General features: G+C 39.0%; 1 protein-coding gene across 4 annotated transcripts in view; it reads left to right on the top strand.

Moving 5' to 3' along the window:
• The window catches only part of ALG9 (ALG9, alpha-1,2-mannosyltransferase), a 109,239-nt gene that overhangs the window by 72,246 nt on the left and 23,669 nt on the right, over positions 1 to 13,324 (top strand). For all 4 annotated transcript variants that reach the window (XM_018059794.1, XM_018059795.1, XM_018059796.1 and 1 more), the window contains exon 14: positions 10,759 to 10,889. In XM_018059794.1, the coding sequence (XP_017915283.1) occupies positions 10,759 to 10,889 (131 nt within the window). The remainder of the gene's footprint in view (positions 1 to 10,758; positions 10,890 to 13,324) is intronic.

The following is a 13,324-nucleotide window of genomic DNA, read 5'->3' on the forward strand; positions in this document are numbered from 1 at the left end:
ACCTCCTCCGCAGCCTTTCTGTGGCTTTTGAAATCCACTCTCCCCGAGTTTCCCAACTGTGTACTTCTTTGATCCTTTTCCAGCAGCCTCTCTAAGGGATCTTTTCAGCCCCTAATTCTTCCACTTTCTTCTGCCGGTACTTTAGGCATCCTCCCAAGCTTTATCTGGGGCCCTCTGCTCTTCTCTTCCTTTTCCTACCCTTTCGCCTTTTCCTCCCTCAATTTACTTTCACGTTTTAAAATTCATGCGCTCTTGTGTACATGTATTAACATATTTATTTGGCACCTGCTGTGTACTTTGCACTATACTAGATTTTTGGAATGCATGAAATGAGATAGACACAGTCCCAACTTCCACAGAATTTACTCTTTCCCCAATTGATTCATAAATTATAATTATATGGTGTGTTAATGGAGAAGTACTGGTTGATATGAGAGCATGTAATTTAGGGGCCTGCCCTAGTTTAAGTGGACAGTGAAGTCTTTCTCGAAAATCATTTTTAACTAAAATCTGAAGAATGAGTAGGGATTGCTGAGGTAACAGCAGGGAGAATTCCAGGCAGTAAGAACTGTAGACTGTAACTCAGCATGCTAATCACATGGAGCTTCTTTTCGGTACTTAAACACACCATGTTTCTTTCCACCTCAGTAGGTGTTGAAACACAAGTTATCATCTTCTCTCAGTCTTAACCGAAACTGATTCTTCACTGCGTTTCCTCCTTTTCCCCAGCTCACTGCGTTAGAAATCCTGGAGTCACTGATTTCCTTTCAGATAGACCCGAGATCTACCCTTTCTGCTCCCTTCACCCCTCTGCCTGCCATGCAGCTTCAGCGCGTGGTCCCGTCGCAACTAGGTACTGTGATGGTGACTGCAGTCTTTGCTTCCAGCCTTCTCTTGCAAGTGCTTCCTTCCCCCGCCCTCCCCGGCATAGCCAATATGAACCTCTCGTCCTGAGACCCACTTTTCAGTTGTATTACTCCTTGGTTAAAAGACTGCAGAATGTAATGGCAACCCACTCCAGTGTTCTTGCCTGAAGAATTCTAGGCACAGAGAAGCCTGGCAGGCTACAGTCCATGGGGTCACAAAGAGTCGGACGTGACTGAATGACTGTCACTCACTGGAAAGACCTAGAGTAGATTCCTGATGCACAAAATCCAGAGTGCCCGACTTTGGGTCCTCTGTTATCAGTCCTTGGACCTCGTCTCTCTAGTTCTGTTGCTCATTGCACACATTCTGGGACAAGCAGGTATTCCACTTCTTTCCCCTGAAGACCTTGCTTTTTTCTGCCTTTTATTCTCTGTTCTAACTTTGGCCACCATGTCCTGGAAAGCTTTTCAACTACTGAAACCCCCTGTGATTTCTTTGTCTCTGAACTCTACTTATAATATTTTCTGTATTTCATATGTGCCAGTATTATTTCCTGACCTCAATTACAAGTTTAATAACAGAGACATGTCTTAGAGGAATTTTATATGCTTAGTTTAGTATTCACCTAACTATAGGTACTTAATAAAGGCTTTGATGATGCCCAGAAGATTGACTTTTCCAGTTTTTTTAAAAATTGAAATACAGTTGATTTATAATATTGTGTTAGTTTCAGTTGTACAGCATAGTTATTCAGGACTTGGCAGATTATAGTCCATTGTAGGTTATTAGAAGATAGTAGATATAATTCCCTGTGCTATATAGTAAATCCTTGTTGCTTATCTATTTTATATGTAATAATTTATAGTTGTTAATCCAAAACTCCTAATTTGTGTCTCCCCTCTCCCTCTTCCCTTTGGTAACCATAAATTTGCTTTCTATTTCTGTGAGCTCAGAAGATTCATTTTGATATCATTTAGCAGATGCTGCCAATTCATGGCTAATCAAGGACTGTGAGTAGTTAATATTGTAACTGTTGTGTCCTACACGTTGGACATGACTTGACAATAAATACCAATCTAGGTTGAAAACAAGAAAAATTCATCTTACTGGGCTCTAATGCTCCAAGGTTCTTTTATATTAGTCAAGTTCTCACTTTTCACAGAATTAGACTTCCTTCTAATATTATAGCTATTTGCATAGTAGTGCTTTATAGTCTTCAAGTTTTACTTAAATGAATCATCTCATTTAATCCTCATTACAGCTTTTGAGCCAAATGGTATTATCTTTATTTTTTACAGAAGAAGTTAAAGTATAAAAAACTTAAGAGTGTGAGTCACCCAGCTAGTTTTTATGGAGCCCAGACCAGAATCTAGGCTTTTGACTTAGAGTTCCTCTTTTAATTTTTTAAATGTAATTTTTTTCCAGCTTTATTGAGATATAATTGACATGACATTATGTAAGTTTAAGGTATGTGTGCTAAGTCACTTCAGTCATGTCTGACTCTTTGCAACCCTATGGACTGTAGCCCACCAAGCTCCTCTGTCCATGGGATGCTCCAGGCAAGAATACTGTAGTGGGTTTCCATGCCCTCCTCCAGGGGATCTTCCCCACCCAGGGATCAAACCCATGTCTCTCACATCTCCTGCAGGCAGGCAGGTTCTTTACCATTAATTAGAGCCACATGGGAAGTCCAAGTTTAAGGTGTAAAATGATGATTTCATGTTTGTATATATTGTGAAATGATCACCACAGTAAGTTAATACATGCATCACTTCATGTAGTTACCTTTTTTTTTGTGGTGAGAATATTTAAGGTCTTCTCTTAGGTGATTTCAAGTATACAACACTGTATTGTTTTACCTGTGGTTCCCATGCTCTACGTTAGATCTGTGAAACTTAGTCATCTGTAACTGAAATGTGTGCCTTTGACCAACATCTCTCCATTTCCCCCAGCCCCTTCGTAACCCCCATTCTACTTTATTTCTGTGAGTCTGACTTTTGGATTCTATACCTGAGTGAAGTCATATACTTGTCTATACAGGATATACTTGTCTTTCTGTGTCTGACTTATTTCACTTAGCATAATGCCCTCAGGGTTCATCCATGTTGTCGCAAATAGCGGGATTTCCTTCTTTTTGTGGCTGAATAATATTCCTTTTGGTGTGTAGGCACGCGCGTGTGTGAGGTAGAGTGAGAGAGAGCAAGCTAGCTATCCATACCACATTTCGTCTTGTGACAGATGCTTAGCTGGCTTCACGTGCTGGCAATTGTGAATAACGTTGCAGTGAGCATCAGAGGTGCAGGTATCGCTTCACCTTGGTGACTGCATTTCTTTCGGGTCCATACCAAAAGTCGGATTGCTGAATCATATGGTAGTCTTATTTTTGACTTTTTGAGGAAACTCCATACTGTTTTCCCTAATGGCTGTGCCAGTTCCCATTCCTACTAACAGTGCAGGGTTTCTCTCTTCTCCACATACTTGCCAGTAATTACCTCTTTTCTTTTTGATGATGGCCATTCTTTCAGGTATGAGGTTGCTGTCTCATTGTGGTTTTGATTTGCATTTCCCTGATGATTGGTGAGACCGAGCACCTTTTCATGTACCTGTTGGCCATTTGTGTGTCTTTTTTGGAAAAGTGTCTGTTCAGGTCCTTTGCCCATTTAAAACCATATTTATTTGGCTTTTTGGCTGTTGAGTTATACGAGTTCCTTATACATTGAGGATATTAATCCTTTACCAGATAGATGGTTTGCAGATATTTTTTTCTCTTTCCATAGATTGCCTTTTGATTTTGGGCTCCTTTTTTAACTGCCTTATTTCTTTTCTGCTAGAGAAACTACCCTTGATCATACCTAATCATTTTTTGCCAGAGACCTTTGTCCTTGTGTATTGCAGTTGTTCGGTAACTGATTGCTAGAAAAAAAGAAGATTCATCAGCTGCTTTCCAGAATAGTTGAAAAGAGGTTACGTTTCTCTTTTTAATGGATTAGTATTTCAATTAATACGGTTTTTGCCTTGGTATCTTTCTAAAAAGTACTTTAAATGAAATTTGCTTATGGATGGTGTCATGAGTGAAGTCTAAAGCTAACTGGTACAGTTGGGTATTAACTAGTTACTCTCCACATCTCTGGTAGACCATGTGCCCAGCACCAAAACTAAATAATCAGACCTGTAGCATGCCTGGCCAGAAAAGGCCAGGCTGAGCTCAGGTACTGAAATGTCAAACTCAGAGCTCCCTCACCAAAGGAGGTCTAGACTTGAGACTGTGAATCTTTACCCCTTGCCGGTTCTATTTGATTACAGAGGCATGGCACTTGCAAAGCTTTTAAAAACTTGTTTCATGTTTTTAAAATCCCTGGGAGCTACAGAGTGGGTGTTCAGACCAAAAAGGCTGCTTCCTGGAGTGTTTATGCCAAGGATCATTTTTAGAGAGTTATGTGGAATGGAACTGGGTCTGACGTCAATTCTCAGTGTGCTTTCTCTCCCCTGGAGGAATAGCCATATGTAGAGACAGATGTGAGCCTTGAAGTCTTTTTTACATATAAATAATGCTGAGAGAGAATGAGAACAGTACTGTGAGTAGAGGTTGGGGAGGAACAGAGTTTGCTGCAAGCCAGAGATGACCAAGTTGTTTTTATATGCACTTTTTCAAACCTTAAGTTGTGTATAACCCATAAGCCTAAATGTGCACAAAATATAAATGTACATTAAATTAGTAATAATACAATAATAATAGAACAAATACCTGTGTAATCATCACGCAGGTCAAATACTAGAACATTAGCAGCACCCAGAAGTTCCCCGAGTAATTCCTTTGATCACTACCCCATTCCCTCTTTTGCTTACGATAAAAATGTTCTTGCTTTTCTCTTTAGATTTACTGCTTTTGTAAGCATTCCTAAACAACTTAAATTAGTTTTGCCTGTTTTTGAACTTCATATATATGGAATCATACTGCATTTTTACATGTCTTGATCCTTTTGCTTAACATTTTCTTTGTAATCACATGTTGATAAGTATAGGGTAGTTTGTTCTCTTTTATTACAGTATAGATTTCATTGTATGGCTATATTACTATTATTTTACTATTGATCATTTTTTGGTTGTTTCCCATCTGGGCCAGCTGTAAATAATGCCGCTTCGAATATTCTTGAACTTATCTTTTGGTGCATGCATTCCTGTTGAATATACATTAGCTTGAACCATGTGAAATTACCATTTTGTGTGTGTGTGTGTGTATCAGTCACATATTAATGATTCCATATGGTTCATTCTAATACCTAGGAGTAGAATTTCTGGATCATAAGAAATGCGTATGTTCAATTTTAGCAGATTCTGCCAAATTCTTTTCTGAAAATTTTGTACCAACTTAATCTCCTGCTAGCAATGTATAAGAATCGCTCCACATTCTGGTCAATACTTGGTATTGTAATTTTTCATGTAATTTTGATTGGCATTTCCTTGGTTACTAATGCAGTTGAATGCTTTTTGGTTTTGGCCCCTTTGATTTCTTCTTCTGAAGTACCTATTCAAATCGTTTGCCCATTTTCCTGTTGGATGGTCCATTTTGGTCTTATTGACTGGTAGGTGTTCTTTGTATATTCTAGACATGAGTGCTTGATTGTTAATATATTGCATATATCTTCTCTCATTCTTTGACTCATTGCTTCACTCTCTTAATGGTATCTTTGATGAATGGATATTCCCAATTTTAATATAATCAAACTTATCCATCATTTCTTTTATAGTTAATACTTTTTGTGCTTGTCTAAAAGAGCTTTTGCCATATGTTAGATCTTGACAGTAGTCTCCCATATTATCTTCCAAGCATTTTGCTTTTCACATTTAGTTCTGTAATCCATATGAAGTAGATTTTTTTACTTTATCAGTATTTTTTCACTGAAGTACAGTTTATTTTACAATGTGTTAATTTCTACTATACAGCAAAGTGATTCAGTTATATATATACATATATACATTCTTTTTAAAAAATACTCTTTTCCATTTCTGGTTTATCATGGAATATTGAATACAGTTCTCTAAGCTATACAGTAGGTCCTTGTTGTTTATTCATTGTGTGCAGAAGTCCAATTGCATTTCCCCTCCAATGGATATTCAGTTGTCCCAGCATGCATTAGTGAAGAGACCACACTCTTCCCACTGCTCTAAGGTGTCACTTTTATCATAGATCAGGGTCCATATGTGCCTGTAAGCTGTTTTATTTGGTGGTCTGTTCTAATCCAGCACTAATACCTCGTTGTCTTAATTACCATAACAAGTACCCACCTTGTTCTTTTCCAAGAGTGCCTGGACTGTCCTTGTCCTTTGCATTCCCAAATATATTTTAGAATCAGTTTGTAAAGTTTCATCAAAAAAGTCTATTGGCATTTTTATTGAGATTGCATTTAATCTCTCAATCAATTTATTTAGAATTCACATCTATATAATAGTGAGTCTTTAACCTAGAAATAAGGTTTATCTTAAAGGTCTACTTTATGTTTATTAAAATTTTTTGAGATAAAATTCATCATTTCAATTATTTTTTATTATCCAATTTACCATTTTAATCATTTTTAGGTATATAATTTAGTTGCATTAAGAACATCCACACTGTTATGCAATCATTACCACTCTCTCTCTCCAGAACCTTTTCAGTGACTTTCAATATGTTCATAGTGTTTCAGAGCATTTCATTGCCCGACCTCCGCCGCCAAAAAGATACCCATACCCATTCACTTCCCCAATCCTTAGCAACCACTAATCTGCTTTCTGTCTTAATGTGTTTGTCTCTTCTGGACATTTCTTATAAATGGAGTTACACAAGAATGGTCTTTTGTGTCTCTTTCACTTAATATAATGTTTTTAAGGTTCATCTTTGTTGTAGTATGTATCCTTTTTAAGACAGTGATATACCACTGCATTTTAGACCTATTTTAATTATATGAATATACCATATTATAAATTCATCAGTTGATAGACACTTGTCAATAAAATTCTATAATTTTTTATGGAGGCCTTGCCCATATTTTGTTAGATTTACTCCAAGCCACATGTTTTCAAATCCTTGTGAATGGTATTTTTATAATATAATTTGAAAATATGTAATTTTTTTCAGTGTAATTTAGTATGTTGTTTACTGCTGTTATGTAGGAATATATGATGTTGATTTTACATTCTATAAATAGTTTAAAGTTTGATAAACTCTCTTAATTCCAAAAATTTTTCTGTTGACTCTTTTGGATTTTATGTCTACCAATCATATCATTGTGATGAATAAATGAGTTTTTTTTCTTTTAATTGCTTCTACTATTTGTTTTTTCCTTTTATCTTTTGCTACTGACTAGACTCTCTAGTGAAGTGTTGAACAGAGTAATGATAACAAGTGGCCTCAACTTATTCCTGCTTCCAAAGGGAAAGCTTTCAACCCTTCATCAAGGTTGAAATATGATATTTGCTATAGATCTAATTGTATTTCAAATGGTCTTTATCTTAGCTGAAACCTGGCATTCTTAGACAACGCTTTTTTGGTTTTAATTTTTAAGCAACATTTAGATGAGCTCCTGAGAGTACTTTGCCTCTTACTTGGCCATTTGGGCAGCTGATGTGTGACACTGGCAGTCACACTGACTTGAGCCCAATATGGCTCTACTGGGCTTCCCTGGTGGCTCAGATGGTAAAGGATCCACCTGCAATTAGGGGGACCTGGGCTCGACCCATAGGTTGCGAAGATCTCCTGGACGAAAGCATGGCAACCCACTCTAGTATCTTGCCTGGAGGATCCCCATGGACAGAGGAGCCTGGTGGGCTACAGCCCCATGGGGTCACAAAGAGTCAGGCACAACTGAAACAACTAAACACACACATGGCTCTACTATAAACTCTTGTTGTGATTTTGGTGAGGATTGTATATCTTTTTAGGGTGAGAACTTACTTGTTTATTTGTTATTTATTTCTATATCGTTAGCACTAACTTATTAATGCCTAGTATATCGTAGGGACTTAATGTAGATCTTGAAAAAAATGAAGTTATATAATTTGTCTCTGAGTCTTGGATTCCTCATTTATAAAATAGGAATTAAAAATTCCTCTATAGGCCTTTATATAATGATTTCAAAAATGACATGTGTAACATACTTGCACATTAAAAAAACACTGAAAATTAGTAGTTTCCTTCCCTTGAGATTTACCTTCCTTTAACTGACTACATTAGTAATTAAGAGGGTTCTGGGACTGATTTCTAATGTTGGGGCTGGGGGGTTCCCCGCAGTAACAACAGTTCTCAGGCACCATCTGGGCATCCTGCAACTCAATGCAACTCTTGTGCTGTCTACCCAGAGAGAGCATCAGACTCCACAGATTGAGGGCTGAGTCCTACAAGACTGCCCCCTTCTCCTGCCACCTCAGATGCCAATCTCAAGCCCAGGCTGGTACCTGTTTCTGACTGGCTGGTGACAGACTGGGGCCATGACCCCCTTCTTGGACTTCAGCTGCTGGTTGTAAGTCCAGGTTGTTCCTTGTAATTCTGATTGACTCGGTGTCAAGCAGAGTCTCCCACGACCCTCTCCTTGGGTTTGATTAATTTGCTAGAGTATCACACACAGAGAAACATTTTACTTACTAGAGAACTGGTTTACTATAAAAGGATATAATTCGGGAACAGCCAGATGGAAGAGATGAATAGGGCAAGATATGAGGGAAGAGTTCGGGTCTTCATGCTCTTTCCACGTTCAGCACCCTTCCCGAATCTCCAAGCGTTCACCAACCTGCAAGTTTTCTAAACCTAGGCTTTCAGGGTTTTATGGAGGTGTCCTGACACAGGAATGATTAATTAAATCACTGGCTGTCTCCAGCCCTTTACCCCTCCTCTGGTGATTGGAAAGACAAACATTCTATTCACATGGTTAGTTCATCTGGTGACTAGCACCCCCTGCCATCTCTAGGGGATTTCCAAAAGTCACCCCATTAACCTAAGCTCAGTTGTGGTACACAGGGGCTAGCTATGAATAACAAGACATTCCATTCACCATTATTGCTTTGAAGAGATATCAGGAACTGAAGATAAGAGGCCAAACATTTTAACAAAAAATGCTTCCATTGCTCTTATTGCCTAGGAAATTACCAGGGTTTGGGGAGCTGTCAGTCAGCAACCTTGGAAAAAGGCCCCCCAAGAATATTTATTATAAATCATGTCACAGTGATGTTCTCCATCTTTGGGCTTTTATTTAACATATAGAAACTTGTGTATTATATTTTTTTGAACTGTGGTTGATTTACAATATTGTACTAGTTTTGAGTATACTGGCTTCCCTGGTGACTCAGCTGGTAAAGAATCTGCCTGCAATGAGGGAGACCTGGATTTGATCCCTGGGGTGGGAAAATTCCCTGGAGAAGGGACTGGCTACCCACTCCAGTATTCTGGCCTGGAGCATTCTATGGACTGTATAGTCCATGGGGTCGCAAAGAGTCAGACATGACTGAGCGACTTCCACTTTGGGTATACAACAGGTGATTCACACACAGACATACACACACATTCTTTTCAGAATCTTTCACATTATAGGTTATTATAAGATACTGTATATAGTTCCCTACGCTATGCAATAAATCCTTGTTGTTTATCTTATATATAGTAGTGTGTACCTGTTAATCACATACTCCTAATTTATCCCTCTGCCACCCTTCTTCCTTTATAAACCATACATTTGTTTTCTATGTCTGTGAGCCTATTTCTGGTTTGTAAATAAGTTCATTAGTATTTTTTAGATTCCACGTGTAAATGATATCATATAATGTTCATCTTTCTCTGACTTACTTCACTTATGATAATCTCTGGGTCCATCCATATGGCTGCAAATAGCACTATTTCATTCTTATTTATGGCTGAATGATATACAACATCTTCTTTATCCCTTTATCTGTTGATGAACACTTAGGTGCTTCCATATTTGGGCTATTTTAAATAGTGTTGCTATGAACATTGGTGTGTGTGTATTGAATTTTTTTTTAAGTCTACATTTTTTAAATTATTATTATTAAAAAGGCTTAAAAACTTCTCCCCTTGCTTTGAGATGAGAGGAGGAATAGTTCGAGATGAACCATTTAACTGCAAAAGTATCCTACAGATTTTGTAGCATGTTCAGTTGGATTAATCAGTTTTGTGAGAAGCACAGTACCAACAGGGTTTTAAATTAAATGCATTAATAATTTCTTATGAGTATGAGTGATCCTCTGATGTATCCATATTGTGAGCAACTGGATGACTCTAGTTTTGCCAGTAGTTACTATATACATTTCATAATCTCTACTCTTGCAGTTCTTGTATCTGCTTTACTGATCTTTTGTTGCAGGGACAGTTCTTGTGTCTCTGTCAGTTCTGTTGAAGTTTGAAGGAAACAGTGTGCATGATGTCTTTGAACTACTTGTGAGGTATACGGCAACCCCGCTGGCTCTGTCAGCAGAGACGGGGCTTCTCACACACTAACATTTTTGTTTGATCAGGCCTCTCAATCTCTGAAACAAAAGGTGATAGTTTGGAAGGGAGCAATAGTGAGCCACAAAAGAAAGTTTTTTGAGTAGGTTGTGGACTCTTGCTAGCTTCAGAAGTGTTTGTGAGGCTAGAGAGACTTTATGCCCAAACTGGAGTCAAAACTCCCAAAGCTTACATATATATTTGGCTGGGTGAGTTGATGTCTCCTCCCTCCCCCCAGGGACCTAAATAATACCCTAACACCCAGCACTCTTATCTGAGCGAAGAGAGCACTGATAACATCTGAGGACTTTGATGTTCGTGCTTCTAAAACCCTGCCTGAATTCTTAGGGTTACAATTTATCTTTCTTACCCTGAAAGGATCTTTGCAATTCCTGATGAGAGTTCATCTTTCTCCATTACAGATTGACATCAGTAAATGCCATTATTTAGTGGATTTGGACACCATGAGAGAAACACCCCGGGAGCCAAAATATTCATCCAATAGAGAAGAATGGATCAACTTGGCCTACAGACCATTCCTTGATGCTTCTAGGTATGTGGCTTTAATCCTAAGAAATGTACTAGGACTAATAAGGATGAAAATTGGAATCTGGGATTGAATAACTTCCAGTCCTGGGCTAACTCTAGTATCCATTTATTTTATCTGTGTCCAGTTCCCTGAGAAATCTAAAAGAGTGCTCTCCTTTTCTAGGCATCAGAATGCAAAGTATATTCTGGTATCATCCAAATAAAAGAATCTATAAACAGATCCACTGAAGAAAACACAAAATGTTTGACATTGAGTATTTTTGACAATAAACTTCAGATTTCTTAACCAGAGTTTTCTAATACTGTTAGGAAGATTGACTATGTTCTTTGTGGAGCTAGAAATTCATATCAATTATTTTGGGGCTCAAAGCTCAGTCAGAGATGAGGCCAGGCCTTACTACATCTTAAGTAAAGAAAACAAATAGACTAGATCTTGACTAGCTCTTCAGAAAGGCCTCAGAATTCATGATAAGAGGGGAGTCAGGACGTTCAGGTAAAGCAGTAATAAATGGGAGAGAATTAGAAGGTATAGGTTGTCTGTGGGCCCAGGTCCAGGTAGACAGACAGTTGAACTTCAAGGAGATTAAAGCTGAAGGAGGTCCAAGGAGGTCTCATAGGCAAAGCCCAGGATCCAAGAGGTCAAGTAAAAACCAAAGGGTGAAGGACCAGGTCTTGAGAGGCAGATTTGGGACTCAGAAACAGGGAAGAAAATATTTTCAGGAAGAGAGAATGATCAGAGCCTACTGATAAATAAGGTGAAGAATAACAACTGTCCATTGGATTTGACAGTTGATAAAAGCAATTTTGGTGGAGTGGTGGGGGCATAGAATTTGAGAGATTAGAGGGATTGAAGCAAAAATGGCAGGAGAAACGCAGCAAGATGGTGGAGTAGAGGGACGTATGCTCAGCCCTTCTTATGAAAACACCAAAGTCATAACTAACTGCTCAACAGTCACTGACAAAAAGAATCGCTGAAACCTACCAAAAAAGATACCCTGCAACCAAAGACAAGAAGAAGCCACAATGAGATGGCAGGAGGGGCACAATCACGATAAACTCAAATCCCATAGACACCAGGTAGATGACCTACAAACTGGAAAATAATTATACCATAGAAGTTCTCCCACAGAAGTGAACTTTGTGAGCCTCACATTGGACTGCCCAGCCCAGGGGTCTAGCAGCAGGAGGAGGAGCCCCCAGAGAATCTGACTTTGGAGACCAGTGGTATTTGAGCACAGGAATGCCACAGGACTGGAGAAAACAGAAACTCCCCTCTTGGAGGGCATACACGGGGTGTTATGGGCATCCGGATCCAGGGAAAAATGCAGGGACCTCATAAGAGACTGGGCCAGACTTACCTGCTAGTGTTGGAGGGTCTCCTGTGGAAGCAGGGGAAGCTATGGCTCACTGGAGGGACAGGGACACTGGTGGCATGGGTCTGACAATTGCTCATTGGCATGAGTCCTCTAGGAGGCTGCCACTTCCTAAGACCTGGCCCCACCCAACAGCCTGTAGGCTCCAGTGCTGGGACTCCTCAGGCCAGACAACCAACAGGGTGGGAACACAGCCCCATCCATCAGCAGACAGTCTGCTTAAAGTCGTCCTGAACAAACAGCTGCCTGATAATAAACACACCCGCAGATATGGCCCTTCCCACCAGAGGGACAAGCCCCAGCTCCACCCACCAGTAGGCGGGTACCAGCCCCCCAACTAGGAAACCTGCACAAGCCTCTTAAGACAGTCTCTTCCACCAGAGGACAGACAGCAGGAGCTAGAAGAACTACAACCCTGCAGCCTGTGGAACGGAAATCACAATCACAGGAAGTTAGACAAAGTGAGATGGTAGAGGAATATGTCCCAGAGGAAGGAACAAGATAAAATCCCAAACAACTAAGTAAAGTGGAGATAGGCAATCTACCTGAAAAAGAATTTAAGAATAATGATAGGAAATATGATCCAAGATCATAGGAAAAGAATGGAGCCAAAGATTGAGAAGATACAAAAAATGTTTAACTAAGACATAGAAGAACTAAAAAACAAACAGATGAACAATATACTAATTGAAATAAAGAATACACTAGAAGGAATCAGTAGCAGAATAATTGAGGCAGAAGAACAGATCAGTGACCTAGAAGACAGAATGGTAGAAATCACTGCTGTGGAATAGAATAAAGAAAAAAAAATGAAAAGAAATGACAGTTTAAGAGACCCCTGGGATGACATTAAATACACCGACATTTGCATTATAGGGATCACAGAAGAAGAGAAAGAGAACATATCTAAGAAGATTTTTGAAGAGATAATATAATAACTGAAAACTTTCCTAACATGGGAAAGGAAACAATTATCCAAGTCTAGAAAGTGCAGAGAGGCCTAGGCAGGATAAACCCAAGGAAGAACACACTGAGACACATAGTGATCAAATTAATAAACATTATA

Source organism: Capra hircus, chromosome 15 (genome assembly GCF_001704415.2).
Source record: "Capra hircus breed San Clemente chromosome 15, ASM170441v1, whole genome shotgun sequence".
NCBI classification, from domain to species: domain Eukaryota; kingdom Metazoa; phylum Chordata; class Mammalia; order Artiodactyla; family Bovidae; genus Capra; species Capra hircus.